This window comes from Epinephelus fuscoguttatus, linkage group LG2 (genome assembly GCF_011397635.1).
Source record: "Epinephelus fuscoguttatus linkage group LG2, E.fuscoguttatus.final_Chr_v1".
In the NCBI taxonomy this organism is placed as follows: domain Eukaryota; kingdom Metazoa; phylum Chordata; class Actinopteri; order Perciformes; family Serranidae; genus Epinephelus; species Epinephelus fuscoguttatus.
Genome location: NC_064753.1, coordinates 29767384 through 29794167, shown reverse-complemented (window position 1 = coordinate 29794167; position 26784 = coordinate 29767384). Strand labels below are relative to the sequence as shown.

At 41.4% G+C, this 26784-nt stretch overlaps 1 protein-coding gene across 14 annotated transcripts in view; it reads left to right on the top strand.

The window, feature by feature from the left end:
* Positions 1–26784, top strand: part of plekha7b (pleckstrin homology domain containing, family A member 7b) — a 98166-nt gene that overhangs the window by 30528 nt on the left and 40854 nt on the right. For 13 of the 14 annotated variants that reach the window (XM_049561307.1, XM_049561301.1, XM_049561296.1 and 10 more), the window contains 5 exons: positions 12719–12802; positions 18226–18337; positions 21429–21533; positions 21885–21957; positions 22437–22537. In XM_049561307.1, the coding sequence (XP_049417264.1) occupies positions 12719–12802; positions 18226–18337; positions 21429–21533; positions 21885–21957; positions 22437–22537 (475 nt within the window). Of the gene's footprint in view, positions 1–7984; positions 8239–12718; positions 12803–18225; positions 18338–21428; positions 21534–21884; positions 21958–22436; positions 22538–26784 lie in introns of those variants that run through there. The other variant, XM_049561316.1, reaches the window with a different exon arrangement.

Below are 26784 nucleotides of genomic sequence, written 5' to 3'. Positions count from 1 at the left end.
AAATGCTGCACCAAATAAAATAGAAATGCTCCATCACAATTAGATACTGGTCTAGATAGGATGGCATCTGGGTCTGGACATGGAATGTACTCCATCTGTGGAGATGGAGAGTGATGGCAGGTTAGGTATTTTGGTCATTTTTCGACAAAGGGGGATGGGCGGGTATAATCAGAAAAGTTACAATTCCAGTACCAATACCAGTATCCTTAAAATGATAAACATACCAGTAGAGTACTTAATTTGATCCCATAATGTGTATGGAGAGGCGTGTAGTACAGCCATACTTTCAAACACTTTGGTGGCATATTAGCACGCTGAACTGCCAACTCTGTGAACTCTGTTGTAGCTGGGTTATTATCAGGTTTAACAAAAGAGTCAAGCCATTTTGGTGTTGTTGTGAGTTTGTTGGGACTGTTTAACAGCTGGGTGTTTGTTGGATATTAGCAGCTGCTGCTCTGCTAGCTTGTGCTAACTAGGCAGACGTTGAACTGACCTTTCACAGGAAGTAGCGGCTCCCTGCGGCTCTGGAGATGGTAGCAACAGAAAGTTTGCTGGGGAGTTTGGACGGTCTGCAATCAGACCCCTGACACAAAAAAGACTGAATGCAGGTATCATTTGACAGGAGAAGTTTCAATACTACTTGGTACTGGGTTATTTCGGTAGTGATACCCTGCCCTAGAATCACCCCTCATTCCCCCTCAAGTCACCTACTGGTACCAGTAGAATTCAACAATTTGGGACAAGCTCCTTCTTTAAATGCAGAATGGCAGGATTTGATCAAATTTTTTATGCCATAATTGCCTCAGGTGTATATGCCACTTATCCTCGTTCCTCCTCTCTTATTTTTCTGTATCATCTCCTGTCTACCACAGCATAGTCTTAGCTGTCAAATCCAATTTGCAACCTCATATTTTCAGTAAGTCGAGCCCGTTAGGTATCACTGCTCGTGAAAGTGAGTTGGTGTAATGACATTAATAACACAAATATGCTTAGTTCAGCTAAGCATATTTGTTGGGGGAAGTGCTACCACAGTAAATAAGCTTTTAAACAGATGAAAAATACATGCTTTAGGCAGGATTTTGGTGACTTGATGGTTTCGCCTTCAGTGTGACTTGACATGTAGGTGTCAGACAAACAAGAAAAACCCTGAAACATCCTAATAGGTGAGACATTTATGCAAGTGTTTTCATTTTTGTTTGGATTGCAGAATAAAATGTTACCATTTTATTTTATGGCTGCATGGCAACATTGTAACAACTGCAGAAGAAAAAGGATTTCAAACTAAAAAAAAAACTCTTCTTCAAAGTGTAAAGCAGCATTGCAGTCTAACAGATCCAGTGTGGACAATAACAGAGGACAGGCAGCTGTTGCTGTTGTCCTGCTGAGTGCTGACGTGTTGTTTTCACTTTGTGCCCATGTACGCTGTGATGACCCGCCCATACTTGATCTTTCATGGTCAGATTCCTTGGTGTCAGTCACTAAAGTACTCCTCCTCCTCCTTCTGAACTACAAGAGTTGAAAGCTACGCCTAGCACCCATAGAGCCTCTGGAGAATGTGAACAAAGGTCATCATGTTACTTCTCATTAACCTGTGATTTCCCAAAGCAAGTGGCTCATGTTGTCATGTCATCTGAGATTGGCTCAGACCTCTGATGATAAAGATCGAGTCAGTGCCGTGGAGGTGTGTCTGTATGATTGTGTATGTGTGTCAGAAGTGTGTGTGTGTTTGTCAGTGAAAGGAAGCAAAGTGCGTTTGAGCCTCCGCTATTGATGTGCTGATCACAGAGGGGGGAAACTGTGGCGTGAGAGAAAAGACTATTCTCATTTCATTTGTTTCAGAGTTGGCTAGAGAAAGATTTGAACAGTTTTCGGTCATCTTGTCTGATTCATTAGACATTTAAAGACCTGTGTATTAGAAAATTATTGCTACTAGTTGATGAGCTCCACTGATAACATCCATGTGCAGGAAAGGGCTACATTTGAGATTAACAGCATCCCCTGATGTGCTTTGCAGACAGTCTCTCGTCTCTTTTGCACTGTCAGGTATGTGATGCTTATGCTGATTGTGGGGTTTTGTCTTGGTAAGAGATAATTTGCTGCGCAAAACTTTCTCTCCTGTGGCTTTTAGGTGCCCTGAGAACAGATTTGCAAAGCTGGATGTCAGACCTTTCAGACTAACTATGCTGCCGCAATTTTTAGAATTACACACGGCAGGATTTTTATACATAAAGTTTTATCAGACTTAGCTCAGATGCAGCAGTGCAATAGATTAGGGTACCTCACTCCTGCTTACTCAGAACTTTTAGATTTGTCGCTTTACTTAATGTGTCAGCTGTCAGATCCACTATGGATTAAAACAGAGTCACAATCAATGCTTTCTGTTTTATGATTTTTATTTCTCTTGGTCTCTTCTCTTCTCTTTGCTCTCTAGCTTTAACATGCGCTTCCTGTTTTCTAAATTTAGATTCATCACAATGTTTAAAGGCATTATTGACTGCCACAATTGACTGCGTTTAAGCCCATTGAGAAGCTGCTGCAGATGGTCGGTTTCTTAGAATCAAACCTATTGATAGGTTGGGTATGTAAACTTATAAATAAAGGGGAAATTCAGTAATGCCTGTGGGAAAAGCCAGTGAAGCTATCATTGAGGAATACATCATTTCAATTTCGATTAAGTGTGCAACTGTAACATCTTTTTTCCCCCTTGCAATCCCCATAACACACACACACACACCCACACACACACACACATTCATGCACTTCAGATTATGACAATTCTTGTTAGCACAAATGAAGAGATGAAATAAAGATGACTCCTGGTTGCTCTGGGTCATCATTATTCAGTAAGGTGCAGGATAAATCTGTGGTATTAAATATTGACCCGAAGCTGCAGGGGCCCTTCATTGATTCATTCCCCAGAGTAATGCTCGCCCCAGAAAACTTCCCAACTTTTTTTTCTCCTTTGTCGCAGCATATCCCTGTCGCTATTGATCCCTAAGATAAGTGCTTTTGAAAGTAATTTTATTGTCATGGTTGGAGGCATTATAAAACCACAATTTCTTTGATGAATTACTTCAAATCAGCCTTTATAAATATTTATCAGTCAGCTAAACTTGTGCCAATGAAGCAAAAGAAGTGCTGATGCGCCCACAGTCCTGTTGGGATCCATCTCTCGCTCACGGCATTTTCTCTACTGCTGCAGGCAGTTGCTGGAACAATATCAGGTTGTAACAAGTTTATAACAGTGCAAGAAAGAGCAAACACTTCCTGTGAGGAAGTTATTAATATGGGTTTTAGACTCTCTGTTTGTACAGTGGAGCTAAGCCTCCAATGGTCCTTGTTACTGTCCACTTAGAGTTTGAAAAATAGAATTTCCAATTGAGCAGGCGTGAAATGAGTTGTAACTGATGAGCAACACCTATTTTTGGCAAAACATTTTAGTTCCTGGACCAGGATCGTAGATAACAACATTTTCACTTAGAGCAGTGGTTCTTTTCAGAGATAGTCTCTGTGCATGGAGACTAGTATTTCCTTGCATCCTAATTTTGTATTATTGGCCCAACACAGGGCCTGTTTTGGATTCACTGCAATGCAATTAGCTGTTGCCTTGCTTATGTTTTGGACCGGCATGGCCTAAAGGACCATTGTGACTGCAATGAAATGTGCTGTGTCAGAACTATGTGTGTGTTGAATGTTAATAGGGTGAGAGCTCTTTCAATTTCTGCCAAACCCTCTGTCTGACAGGGTACAGACACTGGCAAGTCCTCGCACCTGTCTCTGCTCTCCATTTGGGCCTGTTTGAACCTGACTTTGCCACTGTGTGCCCAGCGCTGCTTGAGTGGTTTGCTGGATGGCCACATACTCGATAAAAGCACAGCTTTTGCCATGGTTCTCCTATTTCATTGATGCTATTTTTAAAATACTGTGCATAGAACTGTTCTCCAGTAGGACTGTGATCACTGTGTTGTGCTGTCAACCCAGCTTGGGGTGTCTGCAGTTGTAAACAATGAAGATGATGATGATGATAGTAGTCAATGAGTGCAATGACAGGGAAAAGCCAGTCATTGTGAAATGTGTTTGGTCGGTTTCCCTCAGTCGGTTCCACTCTGAGTGACAGCGGAATCTCCCAATAAGTCTTTGTTGAGTGACTGCATAGATAATTCCTCCACAAATCTGAGGGAAATGAAGCTGAGCGAGGCTGCTGCAGTGCTCTGCTATGAAACTGATAAAGGTCAGTCAACATGTGCAAATCCTGCTGCAGAATGCTTATCTCCTTAATGGCTCCCTGCGTCTGGATACTGAGCGCAAACCGCTGTTATTAAGGCTTAATTAATTTTGCCTGCCAAGCCTGGTTTGCTACAGGGTGTTTCTGGAGGTCCATGATATCGCTCTCTTTCACGATGTAATGTCCTGTCGCACATTCATGCTGCCTGGGTGGGGTGTCGTACACACAGAATTGACTGTCATTACAGACTTCAGAACTGGATCAAGGCATCTCATTTAACCTCTCATGTGTTGCAGACCTCTTTTGACTTGCTTTTGTCTTATTCTCTGGATTCTGCAGAAACATATCGGGGTATTAAGAGCATGCTGATATTAATGAAACATTTGTTACAGCTAATTGAATTGGTCTGGAAATGAATGCAGCAGCCCAACTAAAGTAAATGATTTCCGTTGTGTGTTTAGATTAGATTAGAAGAATTGCACCTCATTGATTTGTGTTTTACTTCACTCATGAGTACAATGGAAGGCCAAATGTGGGCTTCTATATGATATTTATTACACCACACTGATTCAGGAGATGAGTTTGTGTTCAGCTGCACAGGCTCATCTTAATCAGTCAGTTTACACTGGAATTATCAGCTCAACATGGACCTTAGTGTTTCTCTTAAAGCTACAGTAGGTAACCTTTTAGTAAATAGGACAAAGTTTTGTTTTTTTTCCAAATAAATGTCTATATCTTGACAGCAGTACACAAAGCAGATAATCTGTGACGACGTCACGCTCCTTTGCATCCTCACAGTGCTTCTAATGGCATTTTCAAGAATCATGAAAACAGCCATCAGTCAATCAGCTATAAATCACTGCTTGTGAACTATGGTCAAACTGTCAAACTAGGCAGCACCGATTAGATATGAATCAAGATTGCTGCATTGCCTATTCCTCACCTCAAATGTTTTCATAAATATATTTTAGTGCACTGCTTAGCTGTAAAATGAAAAAGTTTGCTCCAGCCAGTGTGTGGTGCTTGCTTGCCGTGCTAGCTTGACTATTTCCAACATGGCAGCCGGGTCACGACCTTTCTCATTTTACAGCTAAACAGTACACTGAAAATATTTATTAAAACATTTGAGGTGAGGAATAGGCAGTGCAGTAACAGAACCTTGAGTCACATTTGATCAACGCTGTCTATTTTGATAGTTTGACCGCAGCTGACAAGCAGTGACTGACATGACTGGGAGCTGCTCTAACGGCCCAGGAGCAGTGTTGGGCAGTAATGCATCACGGTAATAATATTACTTTTTCCAGTAAGGGGTAGTGTAACTAATTAGTTATAAAATTTCAATAATAATATTGTAGTTACCACAAAACCAAACAACTCATTACAATGTTACTTTTGTTATCACGTCACTACTGACTTGAAATATGACAATCACATCAGCTGACTCATTTTCCTAATCGTTAAGCTGCATCACATCACAAAGTGTCAAGCTAGAAGAGAGAAACGCTTACCTTAGCAACTGGAAATATCCCCATGATTTTGTCGGGAGGAAAGATGACATGAACACTGTTGCTGCAGATAGTTGAACTAAAACTCTTTCCACTGCAAAAAACACGTTCTCAAACTTCCGGCCTGAAACACCTCGGATACTACGACCGACAACACAACAACTCCAGGAAATACATCCCACCAAAGCTGAGCCACTCTTGGCCGCAAAGGTCGGCTTTGGCTAAACAGCCACTTCTGGATTTGAAATGTGGACAGCTGCAGCTACAAACAAGTAATGAAGCTTGTGGCTGGATACGTGGTGGATGAAATGTTGCTCCATGAGTGACTCTCCGTCTTTCAGGCAGAGCCTCAGGAAAATACCGGTCACAGGCAAAAGAAAATTCCCAGGTAAAAAAGAGCTGTCCAGCCTTAGCTACACTTACCAGCAATTACCCAGACATTCACACAGAGGCACACATCTGAATTTTGGGAGATATGCAATAATCAAATGGAAAAGTAATATACCGAGTAGTGTTAAGAAAAGAAAGAAGGGAGTAATAAGTAAAGTAATGTAATTACTTTTGAAAAGAGTAACGAGTAATCAGTAATATATTGCACTTTTAGAGTAATGAGCCCAACACTGCTTATGATTGTCTAAAGTCTCCTGTCACAGGCTGGAAAGCCTGAAAACAGAGCCAAGCAAAGGTGCCGAGGTCTAGTTTTCACTCAGACCACTTGAATAACAATATGCTCTCATGCATTTCAAGTGTATTATGGGAGTTTTGCCCAGTGACGCTAAAATAAAACCATCTACCTGTGTTTTAAATGAGGTTTTGTAGGATAAGAGTTGTCTTGATGTCACATTAACTTGTACATAAAAAATCTGACATATTAAATGTTCTCCATGTGGAGGTATGAAATGTTCTGCTTTTCCTAATATCTATTTTTCCACCTAAGTTTGTTGCATGTGTGTATCTTTGAGTGTGGAGAAGTTTTCAGTGGTTCATTAAAATCAATTTCTCAATTTCTACTTTAAAAAAAAACCATCTTCACTAATTATCTGATTTGCCACTTTTTATTCCATCACTCTTGTGAATGGAATATTAATTTCATGTTGTGCCCACAGAAGAGGAACAGGTGCTCTCACTGGCTGGTTCTTGGCCCTGCATTAATTCTCCTGCTGCTCGAGTGTTCAGACACCACATTGATGCAGTGAGGCTTATTACAAAGGCTTCACGGAGGGAGACAAGAGGCTCCTCTTGCCCACGTTCAAAGCACTTTGAGTGTATCACATTGTCTGAATGTAGTTAGAGAGGTGTCATTGAATTAAACTGCTCCTAAATTAAAAATGTGTGGGAAAGAAATGACTCACGAGCTGCAGGCAAAACTGCAAACTGCTGCTTTTTTAGGTCCCTGAGCCCTGGTTGTCTATCAAGATTCAATATTTACCGCAAGCTCATAGTATGTTGGTACCACCTGCTCCTATGGGCCGCATTCCTCAGGATTAGTTTCAATTCCCTCTAAGCAGAGTTTACAGGTCAATGTCACTGTGCAACTAGTGCTTCAAAAAGTAGACGCCAACGACCTTGAGGTGCCCTTGAAGGAGCCTAACAAGTTAAACAAGTTGCCATGTATTTCTGGATCCTGGTTTAAATACTCAACACTTGAGTACACTGTCTTGTGTTTGATGTGAATGTTCTGATCTTTATATGAATAGTTCCAGCAGAATTAATTACCAAGAGCTGCTGTAAATGCTGCAGCTGTGTTTTTAAGGCTCACTGTTTTGACTGTGAATGTTAAAAGTGGACATGGAGCAACTCATTAGTGTGCAGATGACTTGGCCAACCAAAGGAGGTTATCATACTGATTGAGACAAATCTAAAATACCAACTGCCTGCTTGTCTTCATTACTTTAGTTGCAATGCTGCCCCTCAGAGGATACCAGAGGTACTCTTGTGTGACCAGCAATAACCAAAATATATCCAAACATATGACACCTTCATTAGTCAAGGAAGTCTGACAGTAGTAGCAAGTCTTGACTTGAACCGACTAAAAGAAAAATTAGCTCAAGACTACATTATTGACCAAGGTACAGTATGTTCTCTACGGCAGCAGCTACATAACTTACTGATTCCTTGAAAGAGATGTTTTGCACATCCAGTACTAGGAAAGAGGGAGTGACAGGTGGAGAGAGGGAAGGAGAAAATGGAAAGGGTGGCGGATCTGATAAGCAGCTGAGGTATTCCCCTGATGGGAGGGAGTTAGATCGCTACCATCCACCCAGCAAGCGTGGGGTGAAACTCTCAGACAGCACGCTTGAACAGGAGGAAGCAGAGATAAAGTGCTCCCCCTCCTGCTCCCATCCCGCCGGCTCCACTTTACTCTTACTCTCTTTGCGGATGCCAGCCTGCTACGAGAGACCATCTCTGCGTCTTCCTCCTGCCCTGATAATGCCGAGAGGATTTCCAGAACCTGCGGCACCACAGCGGGTCTAGCAGCTGATTTGCGCTGATTCACAGTCACAGCAGGTGAGACTGTCTTCACTGTGTGCATGATACAGCAGGGAACAGGAAGTAGCAAGCAGAAGCAGAGTGATCTGCGCTAGTGGGTACAGTGTGGGGAGTTTTCCTTTCCCTGCTGGGATTTTTTTCTACAGGAAAGTGGTGTGAACACAAACAGGAGTTGAGGCTGTTAGTGGGTGGTGTGTTGTGGAGCAGTTTGGCGCCTTAGTTTGTTTCTGTTGGTGTGAGAAAGAGAGAGAGCTGCTCAAACCACAGAGCCTTGCCCCTGGTGCCCCGCTGCCAAGACTTTGCCCCTGTGTTGGACAGGGATTACTCTGAGCCTTTTGTTTTGCTGGAGAAAAAAATGGTATGGCATGCCAGCGCTGGAGCGTGGACTCCATTTGTTACAGCACTGAGAGAGAGCATATTTTTATGATGTTAGCTGCAGTGTTGTTTATACACATTTCTTACAGTAGGAGAAGCTTCAGCTAAAAACAGGCTGCTGTGTATTCCCAGGTTACTCACTATTCACAGCTACTTTACATCAAACTCCACTCAGTTCATAGAGAAACCTTAATTTGCTGCATGCACGAGGATAAAAGTTAGGTCAGAAAACTGGTATTTTCACTTTAAACATTGCACTTTTCACCTGACAGCCACTTTCTTTTATCAGCTAGGGTTGAGCTCAGTCTTGTTTACATTGTGGTTACACTTGTACTGTACATGTAAACTCTGCCACATTGTGAAAAGCCCTCTCAAGGCTCTCCGTGAGATGAGATGCCAGTCATTCTTTCTCTTCTTTATCTGGCCCGATGGTGAATGTTGTGGGGCCCTGGAACATGCAAGTGATGTCAGGCAGCACCTGTTTTTGGAACGAACATTCTCCTGAACCTTGAGCTGATTTTAACACAGGACCTCTCCCAGGATGAGTGCTGCACTGTTACACATAATATTTTGTTGACTTTTCCTTTGTTCTGCTGAATTATTAATAATTGTCAGTGTACTACAAATGAACAAATATTTACAATTACACTTGTGCCTCACTGCTGTGTTGCTATATTAGGCTTATAGGTGCCATATTATTTTACAGTATGTGTGGCTGTAGAATTAAAAATGGACCAAAGTTAGGTTTTTGTAATAAACTATGTGGCTTTTTGTGTGGCGACTAGCTTCAATATGTTCATGCTTCTTTTAAATTTGAAGTTAAATCACTCGTATAACTCAAAAAACTACATGTATGTTGATTTCATTATATTTTTTTCATGCATTGACACATAAATGTCTGTTTTACAGGTTGAGATGTAAGTAGTAGCTCGGTAGTACTGTGTATATGTCAACACTATATCCTTGTTTTGATGTTTTTGACTCAAGAAACCCAAGTTATTGATTAGTACGGCTGTGATTGTGAATGATTCAGTTGAAGACTGCACACAAATACATGTGCAAACTGAAGCTGAAGATAAATATCTAGATAGAGAGAGGACTGCAAAGTGGTTTTGTTTCTTACCTTGAATAATTTAATGATTTATGTCGAGTCCCTACACAGAATCACATTTGTGACATTAGATGTCAGCAACCACGTGTGACTGGCACCGACAACAGAGCCGTTTCTTCAATACATAATCCAAGAGGCGGTGTGCTACAGCTCCTCTGCAGCAGGAGTTCATTTCCCCCTTTGGGACAATATTGTCACAAGCGTTGATGGAAGCTGGTTTCCTGCAAACAAATAGACCCACTGTGCTGCAGTGTTTCTACACGAACTGGGGATGCTGCAAATTCCGTGACAAATAGTTCAGAAGTAATGCGGCTAAAACAAAAGCCTCAAAGAATGCAGATTCCTAATTAACAGGGGATGCTGGTGCAGTGCTGTATGTGCCCAGTGCAGCTCAGCAAATTATGAGTTGTTACCAGGAACGAGCTTGGCCAAGCCTCTGTGTGTGTGTTTGTGGGTGTGTGTGTGTTTGTGCATGTTTATGTGATCAAGAGGTGCTTTACATGAATGTATGGTTGTTAAAACGTGTTGTCTTGTTGTCTATGTGTGCAGTATCACTCAGCGTCATTCCTGTTCGATACACCCTCTGAACTTTTCTGAAATGTCAACTCATAAATCTTTCCACCCTGCTCAGTTTGCCTCCCCTCCCTTTGCTGCATGGTGATGCAGTGAGGCACTACTTTCTGTATTATTCTGCATCTTTACAGTACTGAACTTTTGCAGCCGTCCTTCAGAGGATTCACCACTTACTGCTGGATATATAGTCATTTATTTACCCTGGGAACACTTTAAATCAGGATAGTGTAAACATGTTTATCTTAGCTATTTTCTTATCTGGACCCGTGTGTATGTTTACTGTGTAAAAAAAAAAAAAAAAAAGGCAGCAAATGGATTTAGCCTCTGCACCGCAGCAGTGTTTACTCTATGGTTTTATTGCACGCTTGCGCACAGTATTTTACAGCATCTTCTGAAGAATAGTGTTGTGATTATTTCAGCTGTAATAGATTGTGTATGATGGTGATGGGGGAAGATAAAAAAAAGGGTCAGGGGACATACAATACAACACTAACAAAGAGCCAGGCTTGAAAGCATAATATTGCAGCTCAGTATATTATCACACACGGTTGCTCTCCCAAGTCTTTCAGCCATGAGGCGTGGAACAAAGACGGCATTATATACATTTTTATCTGTTGTCATCATACTAGGACAAATAGCTGTCTCCATAGTAGCTACACTACACCTGAGTAGCAAAGAACATGCAGGCCTTTGCTGCAAGGTATAAGTAATAGTTAGGGCTGTTCTTGACTCAGAATTTGTCATTTGAATTGAATCAGTCAGTTTTTTCCTATCAAGCAACACTTTATTGAACTGCCAGATTTTTGAACAGGGTTTTGCGGGATGTTTAAGGTGCCGGCGAACGGCCAGAGACTGTATCGTATTCATTCATTCATTCATCTTCTAACCGCTTCATCCTCTTGAGGGTCGCGGGGGGGCTGGAGCCTATCCCAGCTGACATTGGGCGAGAGGCAGGGTACACCCTGGACAGGTCGCCAGACTATCGCAGGGCTGACACATAGAGACAAACAACCATTCACGCTCACATTCACACCTACGGACAATTTAGAGTCACCAATTAACCTAGTCCCCAATCTGCATGTCTTTGGACTGTGGGAGGAAGCCGGAGTGCCCGGAGAGAACCCACGCTGACACGGGGAGAACATGCAAACTCCGCACAGAAGGGCTCCCACGCCCGGGATCGAACCGGCAACCCTCTTGCTGTGAGGCGAGAGTGCTAACCACCACTCCACCGTGCCACCCCTGTATCGTATTGTGAGCTGTAAATTTACAACTTAAGCATAAGGCAAAAGATAACGTTATCTCAGAGCCTAACCTGGTAACTGAGACTCATCCTGCCTGTACCCACAGACATCGCAGACACAGAGTGAACAGAATGACTTGATGTGGTACAATAATTTTACCTTGGAGAGCCACGTGAAAGCAAAAAGAGAATTCTTGGGGACCAAAAAAAAGTCTTAGTCTTAGCCGACTGAGGGGTCTTCGATTTAACTTTAACGATGCAGCCGCAGTAGTAGTGCTGCTAAATTCTTCCATAATATTACTTTGTATAATGTCACCACTGAACACAGGTTTCTAAAGCTCCACATTTTTATATGTGCATTCAAAATGAAACTGAAAAAGTCTAAGAGGCACTAAGGATAAAAAAGCCAGCAGCATTTCAAGCGATGTGTCACAATTTGACAGGATAATGGCAAGGCTAAGTACCAGTGGCAGCTAACTAATCCTGGAGAGCCATACACCTAAAGGCTCTCTGCAGTAGTGTGGGTTTGTGTAATTGAGAGAAACAGACATCAAACACAATGAATGATTGAAGCTTAACCTGCCATGATGGTTGAATAATACAGTTGGGCATCAAATAAATGCATCAGTGATTAGACATGTATTAAATCCTTGTGTTTATAAAGCATAAGAAACATCATCCAAGTACAGCATGAAAAAGAAGTGTGTGCATACTAGATATTTTCTGGGATTTTCTTTTATTTTGCTGTAAATGAAATAACCCAAATCATTTCCTTGCCTAGTCATGAACAAATATACAATATAGACAATAGAAAGAGTCTCGCCGTAATATTTCAATCCTCTCAACACCAGCCCCTCTTGTCCGTTTCTTATTCTATCCTGTGACAGTAACATGCGTTTATGCTCTAGTTAAAACAATGAATGGCCCCATCTAACTGAAATCAATAAAGCCTGGTGAGCTGGCTAAAGGGAGAGTGCTGAGCCCTACACTTTGTGTAAGAGAATATGTGGTTCCTGACCTGGCTGCAGAGCTACCATAGATTTTTTTTTTTACAGTTGACTGAGGTTGACTTTATGTGGTTTTGTTTAGAAGTATAGAAACACGGCTGTTCAGGGACGGGATCGGGTAGGTGTATAAATACTGACTTGATACTAATTTTGTTTACTCCCTCTTTTCATTCTCCCTCTGTCCTGCAGCCACACCTTGAGGGCCACATCCTTTCGGCACCCTGTGACCGGACAGATATCCCCTGAAAACACAGAATACACACTACAAGACAGGTGAGTCCGCTTTTGTTTCCTGGGAAAAATGCATATACTGCATGCTTAAATGTACAGAGAGGTTAGTTCAAGGTCACACGGTGGGAGTCCAGAAATAGCCTGGCAAATAGCCTGTCACCCTCCCTGATGGAGCCTGTCATGAGAGGGGGGAAAGCTGTCTATTCTGCAGTAACAAGCAAAGCAAGAACTGTTTCAGTTAATCGGGAAAATGAGATGTCACAGTCCGAACACTAAAGGATGGGCATCTTTTTTTTTTTTCTTCCTCAAATTGAATGCATTCATTAGTATCGTAACTGACTGCAGTCGCTTGTCAGTGGCTTTGGATCCCAGAGACTCTTAAGTATGATTCTTCACATGATTACATTAATAGGATTTATGGTAATGGCGTGGCTGACACTCACATATGCTTTTGTGTTAAAATCACATCTGGTGTCATGAATCTGTCTCATCCATCAGCCAGGTTAGTTATTTATTTTTTCTGGTCCGTTCAGGGCGTTTTACTCAGTGTAGTTGGAGTCATAAAAATGGAAACCTGACTGTCTTCTTCTGACTGTTACACTGGCATTGACAGAATCTCACTAAGATTTTACTGTGCCAAGTAGATTTACATGTTACTGAAATTTTGAGAGTCTGAATTGTATATTGTTTTCATCCACAGCAGTATATATCGCCTTGGCAGGTGGATTTATTGTTATTATTTAATGTCTTTGTGCCCTGCAAAGCCATTAAAGGGCACGGCAGGTTTAGAGCACAATATAAGGCAGCAGGTGTCGGATCGTATTTAAGCTAGCCGCTGTAAGATGATCACGCATGGTGCAGATTCCACTTCACACAAAGCAGGTTGAGAGACAAGCGTGTGACCTCCACATTCCCGCTGATAAAAAGACGATCTGTTAAAGTAATGCAAATTTAATTATGAGTCATCTGCATCCTCCGCTGTTAATTTCCTGAAAATCTCCAATATCCCCAGTTCAGTTCTGTTAAGCCATGGATTTGTATACCATCAGGGGGCTTTAAAGTTACTGTCTTAGTTGCTGCAACAGAGATAGAATGATTCTTTTACTTTGAAATGCGAGTCATAATCTCTTTAAGATGTGGTAAGAATAGCATCATGTTTATGCCCCTCTCACAACAACATGACAAGCATGTCAAGAAGCAGGCAGGACAACTTTAAGAAACTTAGGGTCCTGTTTAAATGATCTATAGCACATGGTATTTAGCCCCTAACTAATCATAGGTGTGTTTTGGGCATAACATGAGTTCAACCAATCAGAGCATCATCGCTTAATCCCTTTAAAAGCCATGTTTGCCCCTATTGCTATTGCTATTGCTACTGCTATTTACATGGCGGATTCGGCAAAGGGAGAAGTGAGCAGTTTTCTAATGAGAGTAATGCAGTAAGAGCAGTCATGCCATTGCAGCAAATATTGTTGGACATTTATCTGTGTTTTTTTTTGTTTTGTTTTATTGCTGTACAGTGTCCTTGAGTGTTCTGAAAGGCGCTTATAAATAAAATGTATTATTATTATTATTATTATTATTATTAAAGCAGTGAAACTAAAAACTTGACAGGGGAAATAGAACTAAACTTTTAGCTTTTGAAATAATCAATGAAGTTACCCTGCTCCTCCTTATGCTTGAATGCGCACAGCGTCTCTTTTGATAAGGAGGCGGACAGCAGCTTTGCAGGCAGCTCTGCTCTGCTCTCTGCCATGTTCGCATTCTAGAGAAGGTATTATTTTCTGCATTATTGATGTAATATTTCACCCACCTCCAGCCCTTCCGCATGTCCCTGTGTGTGTGACAAGCAGAGTGTAAGGATGTTGTGAGCCTGCCTATACAGGCACATGTTACCATCTGAATAATGTGCCCTTTAAATAGCAGGAAAATACTCTGCCATTCAATGGCACAATCGATCTTTGCTGTCTCAGAATGGCAAAGCGCCAACAACGGGCCTGATCAGACCTCATTTCAAGACCTATACACACCCATGGGCGCACAGATGGGCGCAAATACATTTGCTACATACACAATGTGGGTGCCAGCTATGAAAATGACACTGCGTTGGTCTGAAACTAGCAATGACAGTTGCACTGCATTCAGTATATGTAATTTTTTTTATTATTAAAGAAACACTCCAGCATATTTGTTACATGCTGTTAAACTCCTTCAGTCTGTTCTCTGAAAGCACAAATATTTTCTTATCAAAGTTGCCAACACAGAGGTGATTGATGTGGTTTCAACAGTTTGTACAGGCAGTAGGTTAGATATGAAATATGTTTGAGTATTCCTGCTGTTTATCACTGTAAAAAACTGTGTGTGGTTATTTGATGTGGTGGATGAGACAGCGTTAAGTTTTGGGCTGTGCTTACGTCTACCTTACTCGTTTACTCTTCCTTCCACTCTGTGTGCTAAGATAGGCCACAGTAAACACATCCCGTAAATATAAAATAATTAAGGTGTGACATGTGAACCATAACAGAATTGACGACTGTTAAGCTGCTATGCTAAACCTAGCTCGTGAAACCTCATCAACTAAGGCTAGCAAGCCCGTGACTTAGTGCCTCTCCCTGCGTGTTGCATTAGCGTGAAAAACACGATCAGCTCGCTCGGACTGGACAACTCCGCTGGGTGCCGTTCCGTCAGACCAGTCATGCAGCTCACTCTTCTTCGTGGTCGTTCTCCTTTGTCTTCAGAATGTCTTGCCTCCAGCGTCTCCCTCACGGCGTGCCCAATCAGCTCAAAGGTCTTCCCAGCTCTCCCTCCAGGTGGGGCTTACATGTATAGCGGCTAATGAGTGATTACCACCAACCTTCAAGTTCTACGTCAGTGTTGACCCTGCCTCCTAACCACCTGCCGAAACCACACCCGCAAGACATTCATTACACTGCCAATAAAGCTATCATAGCAATGACAGAGAAAGTTCAACTTCAGTGCTTGTGAAAATTTGAAGCAGTCTGTCACACTCCAGCTTTAAACACTGTATAGTTACAGTAAGCATTTTACCATGCAACTTCAAGCAGCTTTAAGTAATAGTATTATTGTTCTAGTTTTAGCTCAGTCTTAAACTAAGACTATGTTAAGTTATCTAGAAGAGCAGAGATGTGAAAAGGCAGCTTTAGTGCAATTGTAGGTCAGTTCAGTATCACTGTAAGTTACACCAAATGCGACTTTGAATTTTAATTCCAGCATCTACTCCGTACACACACACTACTTACTGCTGTGTGATACTTTTCCCACTAAACCAACTTCTATTAACTTTATTGTCGTATTTTTGTGCCTCTCCCTTGCACCCTTCTTTTCATAATGCTATTAGAGTTTAGTGGAGAGCGTGACAGCAGGGGAGCAGTCGCGGTATCGAATGTGTGCGACACGGGCGTGACCTCACTGTGGCTTCAAATTGTTGCTTCTGTTCACTGTCACGGTGATGTTATAGGCTTCACTCTGCGTATAATGATATCTGAAAAGGAAGTTGGTTTCTTCCATGAATCATTGACTCCCGTCCAAGTACAGAGAACCTCAGTGAGACCCGTATCGGATCGAGGACAGAGCAGGAAAAAGAGCTTCAGGAGGCCCTTCCCCGTGGAGGGGTCGATCATCCTATGCTTCGCCGGCCTGGAGGCTTTGACTTTGTTATAGATTATCACACTATGATCAATTCGTCAGCTCTCCCCATGTGCACCCACTGCCTTAAAGGATTAAGAAAAAAACGTCAAATATGCCCTCATTTCCATCATACAGTAGCAAGAGCAGCAGGGAGAGACGGAGCTTACTGTCTTTCCCCCCCTTCTCCACTACATGATGTGAAATATCGCTCCTCTCCAACACATGCCACAACAAATCTCCCGGGGAACTATTCCAATGACAGTGGTGGTAAACAGAATGAAAGCTTCACATAAAACAGCAGAGTCCTCTTGATAGGACAGAAACATCCTGTAAAAATACTGGCTGCTGTCCAGCCTGTGAGTGCAGATACTGTAAGTTTTGTTCTGCCGTGCTGTGTCTCTTTTTCCACTTGTTCTCCCAGAGTTTTTTTTTTTCTGCTTTAGTTGCCGACACATCTCGAGCTTATCTTGTTTTCTTTAGCTACGGTGTAGTGAGCAACACAAAGCAGGAAAAAACAAAAGGGTCGGTGCTACTTTTAACAGCTTTGTGGAACAATGCAGAGGGCTTGTGGCAGAGACAGGTCAGACATTGTTTCTCTTTCAGTTCACTCCTGCAGTCAGGGAGAGGCTCTGCCAAGTTCTGGACAGCTGCGTGTCAATTATACTGGTGTGGTGGCTGCAGATGAATTTAAAACTTCGCTTAAGTTTATATACACCATCTCATGAAGTGATGTATATTACTTTCTAGGCCTGTGAGAGGGAATATGAACTGTTGGTGCCTAGCCTGGTGGTTCCAGCATCACAGAAATAGCCTCCCTCATTGTATTTTCACTAAGAATGATGCACTTGAACAGTTATCATATCAGGATTATTCCAGGGGCACGACAGTGACATCATTTAAATCCAGTGGTCTGCACAGTCGACCAATGTAAACCCAACAGAGCACCTTTAAAATGCAGTGTAACAGGAGGTGTGCAGGATTTATGGATGAAAAAATCTGCTGGAGCTGCATGTTCTTACTTAATCAGCACGGACCAAAATTCCTAAGAAACATTTCTGGGACCTTGTTAAATCAAATTGATCCTTGCTGTCTCTGGTGTTTCCATTATCTGTGATGAATTTCATTTTGAGCATACGGGATGAGGCAGAGGCTGCCGCAGCCTGGGAAAAAAAAAAAATCCTTGAAAAATGTGGGAGTGAATGGATTTGCTGTTGCAGTGAAAGACTTTGTGTTGTTGCACAGGAAAAGAAATGTACTGTACGTACTACGGTTGGTTGAGGCTGAAAAGACCCTGTTTAAATGTTCCTAATAACATGATCTGCAATACAAAACTGTGTTATCTGATACTGACCTGTCAGTACCACTTCTTCAGTGTTGATTTTTCTGCAACAATAGTAATATAATGATGTCATGAAGAAAAGCGAGGTGGGATGTGGATAGAGCTGCTCAAGCATAGTGTGTGTGTGTGTGTGTGTGTGTGTGCTGTTCTTTTAAGTGTTTGTTTTGTTTTGTTATCTGGGCGTATGTACGCTCTGTGCCCCAGGGTGTGTGTCAGACCAAGTGTCACTGGAGTGTTTGGCACACACAGCTTCCACTGTTAACACATCCACCGCAAAGCCATTGGCTGCGACAGGTCGTGTGGCGGTGTCAGGAAACAGTCATATCCTTTATATGTGAAAGATCAGCACGGGGCTGCGCTCGGTTTTCCTGTGCGTCTGTAGTTTGTCAAAGGAATTTAAGAGTGAATATGACCATCCAGTGCTTCTCATCCCGTCTGTGTTACTGATCTTCCTCTGCGCTGCCTTTTTTAATTGTAGGTTAGAAGCCCGTATGTCCAAGTCAGCGGCCAATCAGAGATCCCCGAGCATGGTCACAGATTCCTCTAAGACTGTGACCCCAGCAGCAGTGGATGCCACCTCAGGGTCAAAGGTGAGTGGCAGTGTTTGTCAAATCGAGTTCACTTGTGTTACTTAGTTTTATTGTAATCAAAATGTTTTTCAGCTTTTCCCATTTGACATTTATCATAACTGACCAAATATTCCTTTTTTGGGGTGGAGAATCGTTTGGGAGCTCTGTTGCTGACTGTTAATGCTCATGTTGATAAACTGGTTTAATCAACTCTAGAACACGTTATCTCGTTCTGATTTACGGCCACAGAGAGCAATAATTTAGTTATATTTAAGCCTAATATAACTTGAATACACATCCCCTAGGACTGGACAGGGGTGTGGTGTACAGCGTGCAGATTTGCCATTGTTTCCACAGTGATAATGGAAATTTTCACTGCAAAAATGTTTTTTCTCTGAATGTGGGAAACACCACAGAAGAACAGGATTTAAATCAAATCAGAGAGAAATCTGGTATTATTATTGCCACTCCTTAAAGACAGTTGAACTTTTCACAAAGTTTTGATGCAACTGAACCTTAGAGACAATTATTGCTCGGAGGGATGTAAATGCGTGAATACTTGCTGATATTTTGGAAAAGAAGTGTGATTTTTTTGTAATAATTTCTTTGTTGTAGAGCTGAAATGATGAATTAGTATATCTACATGAAGTTAATGAGCATTATTTTTTTGTTGATACTGTTTCTTAAGCAAACATTTGTCAGTCCCTCAAATATGAACCAGGCTGCTTTTATTTGTCAAATATGAAAGTACACTAAATATCTTTTGTGAACTGTTGATCTGACAAATCCAGGGTATTGTTATCGTGGGCTCTTGTAGCTTGTGCAGGATATTCTGAACTAATTTCTGACATTTTATAGACCACATGATTGAGATAATAACTAGCAGATTATCCCTCTGGTCTTTCTCATTTTGTCACATGTCACATTTATAATTCTGTATGACGAATTGGATATGCATATTTGTCATTTGTCACCTCAACATTCATTGTTTTATCCAGTTGGTAAACAGGACAACCAGACCAACAGATATTTCTGTAGAAACACAACTAAGAAAAAGTACAACTTAATTTATAACAGAGAAAACGTAGTCTGAAATGGCCGTGTCTGAAAATAATCCTGATTATAATAATCCTGGAAAGGCTGTTTATGTTTCTTTGAAAGTAACAAAAGTTTGTAGTTGAATTGTCTGCACTTTGGAGGGCAACACCACGGTAAGCACCAGTATATTTGAATTTGAATTTAGTGAAAGGATAGCCCCTTGAGACGTAGCATCTCATTTTCAAGGGGGTCCTCAAACACAAATACAGAACAAAAACACAAACAAAACTTCATTACATAACAAACATACACTACAGATACACAGATAAAGAAGTCTTGCTCACCATCGTCCATCCACACCCCCTGCCCCCAGCTGTTGTACAAATTAAAATTGCATACCATCACCTCAAATAGTTACATAGCAGTTTACAGTTTAACATTTTAAAAACATGAACAAGTTGTTTTGAGATGTGAATATCTTACTATATAATGAGGAAAACTCTGTCTGTGGGTGTGTCTGTTCCACGTTTTTCTCCTCACTGACTTGGTCAATCCATGTGTAATTTGGCACAGTGGTAGAGGATCATGGGAGGATGCGAATGAAGCAATATTACATCAACTGGCCAAAGGAGGGTGCTATAGCAACTGATTGAAATTGCAAACTTTCGTAGAGACATGAAACTTTGCACAGAGATGCCTCTCCTCATGAGGAACAAATTTGCCTCAAGAACCCATAACTTCCGCTTATATAGATTTTCCGCCATTTTGAATTTTTTGAAAAACACTTCAAATCGATCTCTTCCTAGGAAGTTTGACCGACCTGCATGAAACTCAGTGAACATAATCTAGGGACCAATATATAAATTTCCCTCTTGGCAAAAGTTGGAAAACTTACTAAAACTGAGCTTCTATAAGGCAATGAATATTCCAGAGGGTGTGGCTCATCACATAAAGGTGTATAACATCTCAAGGGTTTCACCCATCACCACGCAGCTTTGTAGGCATATGACCACACATAATCTGAGGGGACCCCTCCATTATTGACCCCATCAAACAAAATGGGGGTGCCACAGAGCTAATTTCTTATCTAGGCCTAACCGCCATATCGATTTTTACTAAACTTGGTAGATATGTAGAACAGGACGCCTCAAGGTGACTGGAGAACTTTAACTCTAATTGGCAACTGAGTGGCGCTATAACAACAGAAAAATGCTTAAAATTGGCTAAAATGCGACCGATCGCTGTGGCTCCCCCTGTGGCCCAATGTTGTTGTTTTTGGTATGACTAAGTCATGGTATGGTATGCTATACATAATCACGGAAACTGTCAGTGTGTCATTCTGTCAGTCAGTCATTCTGTCTGTCCCACGTTTTTCTACTCACTGACGTGGTCAGTCTATGTGAAACCGCACATAGGCATTGAGGACTGGCGTAGGTAGAAGGTGACAAAGCTACCAGCGGGTATGGACTAGTATAGAAGTATTGTAGCAGCAGAAACAGGTAACAGATCTCAAGAAAAGAGGAAGATTATTCCAGTCAGATGGAGCTTTGTACTGAAATGACCTTTGTCCAACGTCTTTGAAAATTCTGGGGACAAAGAAAAAGGGATATGGCATATTTCTAAGTGGATATGAGGAATTACATGGAGTCAAAAACTGTTTCAAATATGAGGAACAACTGAAATGAACACATTTGAAAATGAATTGAATCCAGTAGTTCTCAGACTTTTTCTGTCATGGCCCCCTTTACGAGCCAAAACAAATCAACAACCCCCCTTTCTTGTGTAGACTTTAACAATACTGGGGAAACTAAAGGTAAAACAAACCAAGCTGGATTAAAATCACATTCATTCAACTCTGATTTTGCTCATTTTTGGTCATACACCCCTCCCCATGTTGGACCCACACCCTTCCAGGGCAGCCTGATGCTCAGTTTGAGAACCACTGTTACACACACTACTCCTCTCTGTTAATTACTGTACATTACCTCAGGTAAGCAGCAGAGTAATTTGGCAAACAGTTCTCAGCAAAGCCACCACATAATCAAGCCTTTTGGGTTTTCTTTGCTTTCCGCAGGGCTCCAGAGGTACAGGAAAAGTACACAGTTTTGGCAAAAGGGATCATGCTATTAAAAGAAACCTCAACATCCCAGTGGTGGTGAGAGGCTGGCTGTATAAACAGGTGAGCTGTGTTGAAGAGTTTTGTGTAGAATCTGATGTTGTATGATGATGAATGTTCAGACTGCCCTTACGAAACCCTCTAATCTGGACTCCAGAGTTTTGTGAGAGCCCATAATCCCTAAAAAGTATGAGACAAAAAGACCTAGAGCTTTGTGCTGAATGCTGCAAGAAAAAATAAACTAAAATTATTGTAATAATGATATGCATAAAGCCGTCTTCCTCCCCCTGCTCACTGCTAACGAGCACTATATTCCCAAACTACTCTTTTTAATTAAAAAGTGAATTGAAATGCGTTTCTGCAAGGAGGATTTCTAAATACACTGTGTGTCTGCATTTCCCCCTTCACCTCCAGGACAGCTCTGGAATGCGGCTGTGGAAAAGGAAGTGGTTTGTTTTGTCAGACTACTGCTTGTTTTACTACAAAGGTGAGTCTATGAAAAGTGCACTTGGTCAGAGTTTAACACACCAACATGAAAACCTTTGATGAGGTCTTCTGAGGGAAGAAATGTATTTCTTGATTAATGACAGCCAATAATTGGATGTATGACATGTCTCGCTATCTCTCGCTCTCCCCAGCTTTCTCTTCCTCCCACTTCTCCCTCCTTATTAACTTGAGTGTTTTATTATGGGATGTAATCTTTGCTTGTGTTGCCAGAGCATCCACCTCCTCTCCTCCATTAATCATACTGAATAATAGATAAGCCACATGCCACCTCGTGCCACATGCAGCCACATGGCCCCGGCCAGACAGGGAGTCACCCATGAATTATGCCTCGCTAATTTTCCTGCTGTTCATAAATCTGCAGTCACTCGTAAACATCGTAAAAGAGCTTGGCAGAATTAGAGATCGTTGTTTTGGATGTTACAATACTCTGGGTGTGTGTTGTGTGTTCTCGCTTCACAGACAGCCGAGAGGAGACAGTGCTCGGTAGCATCCCTCTGCCCAGTTATGTCATCGCACCAGTTGAGCCTGATGACCACATTAACCGCAAATATGCCTTCAAGGTAACACTGAAGTGGCATTTCGTCAGATTTACGAGTGATGGTGTCATGTCCATGTCTAGCTAGCAAAACTTGTTTACACTTTTTCTTTCCCAAGAATATTTATTGCTATGTCACTATTAGATAACAGTCCTCACATACTGGTTGCCCCTGCTGTGGTCTCTGTAACACAGGAAGTATGGTTGGGTACTCCCTGCTGCCTAGATAGTCTTTTTTTAAACCTCAGTATTTGAGTACCAACCAAAATGTGTCTGTAGCACAGAGCTATCACATCAAAAACAGTCAAGTATCAAAAGTTGGAATATGGTCCTAGGTTTGTTATCTTAATTGTTTGATCAGATCTTTCCTGATTTAAAGGTCCAGCGTGTAGGATTTAGGGGCATTTATTGGCAGAAATGGTGTATAATATTCATAACTATGTTTTCATTAGTTTAGAATCACCCGAAAATAAGAATGGTTGTGTTTTCATTACCTTAAAACAAGCTGTTTTTATTTATGCAGAGAGAGGGTTCTCTTTCACTGTCATCATCGAGAGAAGTTTCAGTTCTGCAACCTCACTGCTAGATGCCTCTTAATGCTACACACTAGACCAGGGGTAGGCAACCTGCAGCTACAGAGCCACATGCAGTTCTTTAGCCCCTCTCCAGTTGACAGAAAATTATATGGAAATAAATAACTTTTTATTTTTCTTAACTAAAATTCAGCAACTTGTACGATCATTTGCAGAATTTCCATGCTGGTTTTTTTCTATTTTTTACGGCTGTGTCTTTGTATCTTACAGGCAAACAACGAGTTAAAATAAACCAAGCACATCCCAGCTCAAAGTATTAATTTTGAAAACGAACAAAAGGTATAAGTTGGGAAAAGGAAATGTTGGACAAAAAAAGACTAAAGAAAGAAGAAAATTTTAAAAAAGTGATAAGGTTAGATAGTGGAGTTGTGCGTGTGTTTATACAGTGGCATGAGTGTACGTAAATACATCAGGAGGTGAGTCAGGTGGGGGAGGCAGAGATACATATATGCTGTAAAATATGTAGGTGGATTTCAGTCACTTCTCTATGTTAGTATGGCGATAGCAGGGGCCCATCTTTGGATAAATGTTTCTTTTTGGAGTCTCAAGGAGTATGCTATCTGTTCCATGCGGTAAATTTCCCATACCTTCTCAATCCACCATTTTAACTTCTAATGTGTTGTTGTAAACCTAAAGTGATTCTTACATTCTTCAACTGTAAAAATGCGCAGCCTCTACACTGACTTAAAAAAATGTTTTAACATTTCGTCAACTAAAATGTGCGTCATACAGTACGTCTGTGGCCTGGCGCCTTTTCCGCTAAAAACATCACTAGCGAGAGCTGCAGTAGTCTGGAGTCTTCCTAGCTGGGATAGGTGTGGATTCCAAATCCAAAAATGGAAAAGTCTCAGGGGAAAATAGAGAATTTAATAGGTAGACAATTAGCCCACTGCAGAATCGCCACCTTGTGTTGAAACATACGTTATTAATGAATCCTCATGTTGATCTATTTTTAATGTAGATACCTTTATTATGAGGCTCAAATATGTTTTGCGGCTCCAGACAGATTTTTTTTTTCTTTTTGGGCAAAAATGGCTCTTGATAGTAACTGGTATTTCCAGGCCTTTTTTTTTCACCACAGTTGCTGACCCCTGCACTAGATGTTTAAATTATAACATTTCTATTCATTGATCATTTTAGTAATGCAAATTTATACTGCTGCTTGTATGATGAAACACGAAACACTGATTTGTTTGAGAAGTTTGGCGTATTTTGTTAAATTAACAGAAAAAAAAAGGTTTTGTAAAAAAAATCCATGAAGACTTCTTTAAGAAGTTCGGTTTTGAGAAGTCCGATGAAACTTCTGACCTTCTGGTAGCTGATCTTTTTTTAACACAAACCCAATGATGGGTGTTGGATAGCTGCAGCACAACCCTTTATGTATTCTGTGCAAGGATTTTGTTAACCTACTGTGAGAAGGGGCAGAAATACATTTTCCACTGTCTTGCGGTAGCCCCTGCCAGAGTGCCAGAGAGGCTGCAGCAGTGCAGTGTTCAATATGGTTTACACAGTGCAAGAGCTTTGTTCTTTCATTGAAATCTGAATGACACATAGCTCCCTGGTTGTACAGTCCCCAGCAGAGCCGGCCCACATTTGATAATAGCGTCATTTTTATTTAAAAATGTGCGACTGAACTTTTCTTTGCATGCGGCAAAGTCTTTTTCTCTTTTTCCCGTCTGTGAATTGTGCCAGAGGACAGCAAAGGGATTTATGTCTTTTGGTTACAGCAAGAGTGTTAACATTATCCAGCTCCTCCTTTGTGGAAACACAGAGCGTGTTGCAAAGAACAATAGTGCCTGAATGTTTGATGCACCGCTGCAGCTTCAGGGCATTCTGTTGCAATCCTTTCAGCTCCTTTGTACTTGGGGCTTTTGTTCTTGGATTCTGTGTGTGCACGTGTGCGTGTGTCTGAGTGTGAGTGCATGTGTGGTACACACCTCGTGCATTTGACAGATCATATTACATACAATGGAATTTGTACTGTAATTGTGCTGCTGGAAATATTAATTATACATTCAGCCTTTTCTCCGTCTCCTCCCACCACTTGCTGTGTGCTGTGTAAGGTTAGGTGAAATGAGCCTGAGCTCTGCTGTACCACCCTGTATTTAAGAGATCCCTATTCCCCTCAGCTCTCTCAGAGCCATCATGCATTTAAGAGGAGGAGATTTCATTAAGTGTATCTGAGGTGCTTTGGAAATTTTCAGTTACTGCTAAGTAAGCATGACAGCAGCTCAGTAGATGGTGGTGTTGTTCAACAACGGGATGTTTCAAACTATTAAAGCTACTGAAAGACCAAAGTTTTTGTTGTCCAGAAATAATAGGAGAAGGTGACACTAATTTTTTTCTCAAAATCAATCGTATTTGAGGTTGAACGGACAGGATATAAGAAAACAGGTTGTGTAAGTCAGCACAGTACTTCTGAAGTATTTTTGCTTGTATTTTTTTACCCTCCCCATAGCGCTGGAGCTGTTACGCCACAGTGATGTATCTGATTGTAAAGTGTCAAAACACTTTTGATGGTGCCACTGTTACTCGCTCCTGCTTCTGTGATGACTGTCATCAGACCACAACTGGAGCCATTTCTGTTCTCTCTTATTGAGTCAGCAACTTCCTGTTGTTCTCTTATTTTTGCTCATCTCACTGTGTTTCTCTCATTCCCTGTTGGTCAATTGCCTCCCATTGTGACCTGGTGTGTGTGCGCGGGCGGAGTGAGTACTGTTCTCTGCGGGCGGTCGTCCTCAATCACACTGGCTTCCTGTCTTGCATGACTAGGTATTTGATTTCACTTGAGCCTCGTCAGTGGACCGTCACCCTCAGCCCATTTTTGTTTCATGTCATGCTAGCAGCTGCTGAATGCACATTTTGAAATGTGCATCAAAGTCTCATCATGTACAGACATGATCACAGTCATCTATGGACAATGCCAGAGCACACAGAGTTGCACTTAGTTTCACTCCTCCACTTTTGGGTGGGAGACTGATCATTTCAAATCCAATGGACCACAGAGCGACAAAAAGGCAACATGTGTGTAATGTCCACATCTTTAATAAGTCAGCCAGCTGATAATTATTATAAATGTGGTCAACAAGTAGACACTCGCACTGCCAAGGCTACTCACTGGTTCAATCAAATACATATGTACTCTCAGTGGCTCTGGTATTTGTCTTGTCGAGCTGCATATCATTTATCACATCCTCATCGTCATTGGAGTGGTGGACGACCGGGGTCGCAGCCATTTTTCCCACACTCCTCTCTGATTTCATTTCTTTGGATGTTTGTTGCCATCAGCAATTTACCTCTGCTGTACTGACATTAGTTTTATATTGTTTAACTAAAGAAATACAATATAAACAATTAACTTGTTTCTCTACATGTGTTTTGAAGCAGGTCCTTTTGTTTGGTTTGCAGTTTTTGGCTTCTCACATGTTTCATAAAGGTTAAAGATTTGTGTAGTAGAATAAATGCATTCACTTTACAGTCTTTAGAGCTGAAGAATTATGGTAATGACCAGCTGGTAAAGGTCTGTTGTTTTGACTCTTAAAGGGGACTTATTATGCTTTTCCTTATTGTCTGTCAAATCTACTATATTACAGTGGTGGACCTTTAGATTAAACATGGCCAGAGTTTAAAATAATGAGGTAAACTTATGTAAAAGTAATCCATGTGAGCAGCAACCTCA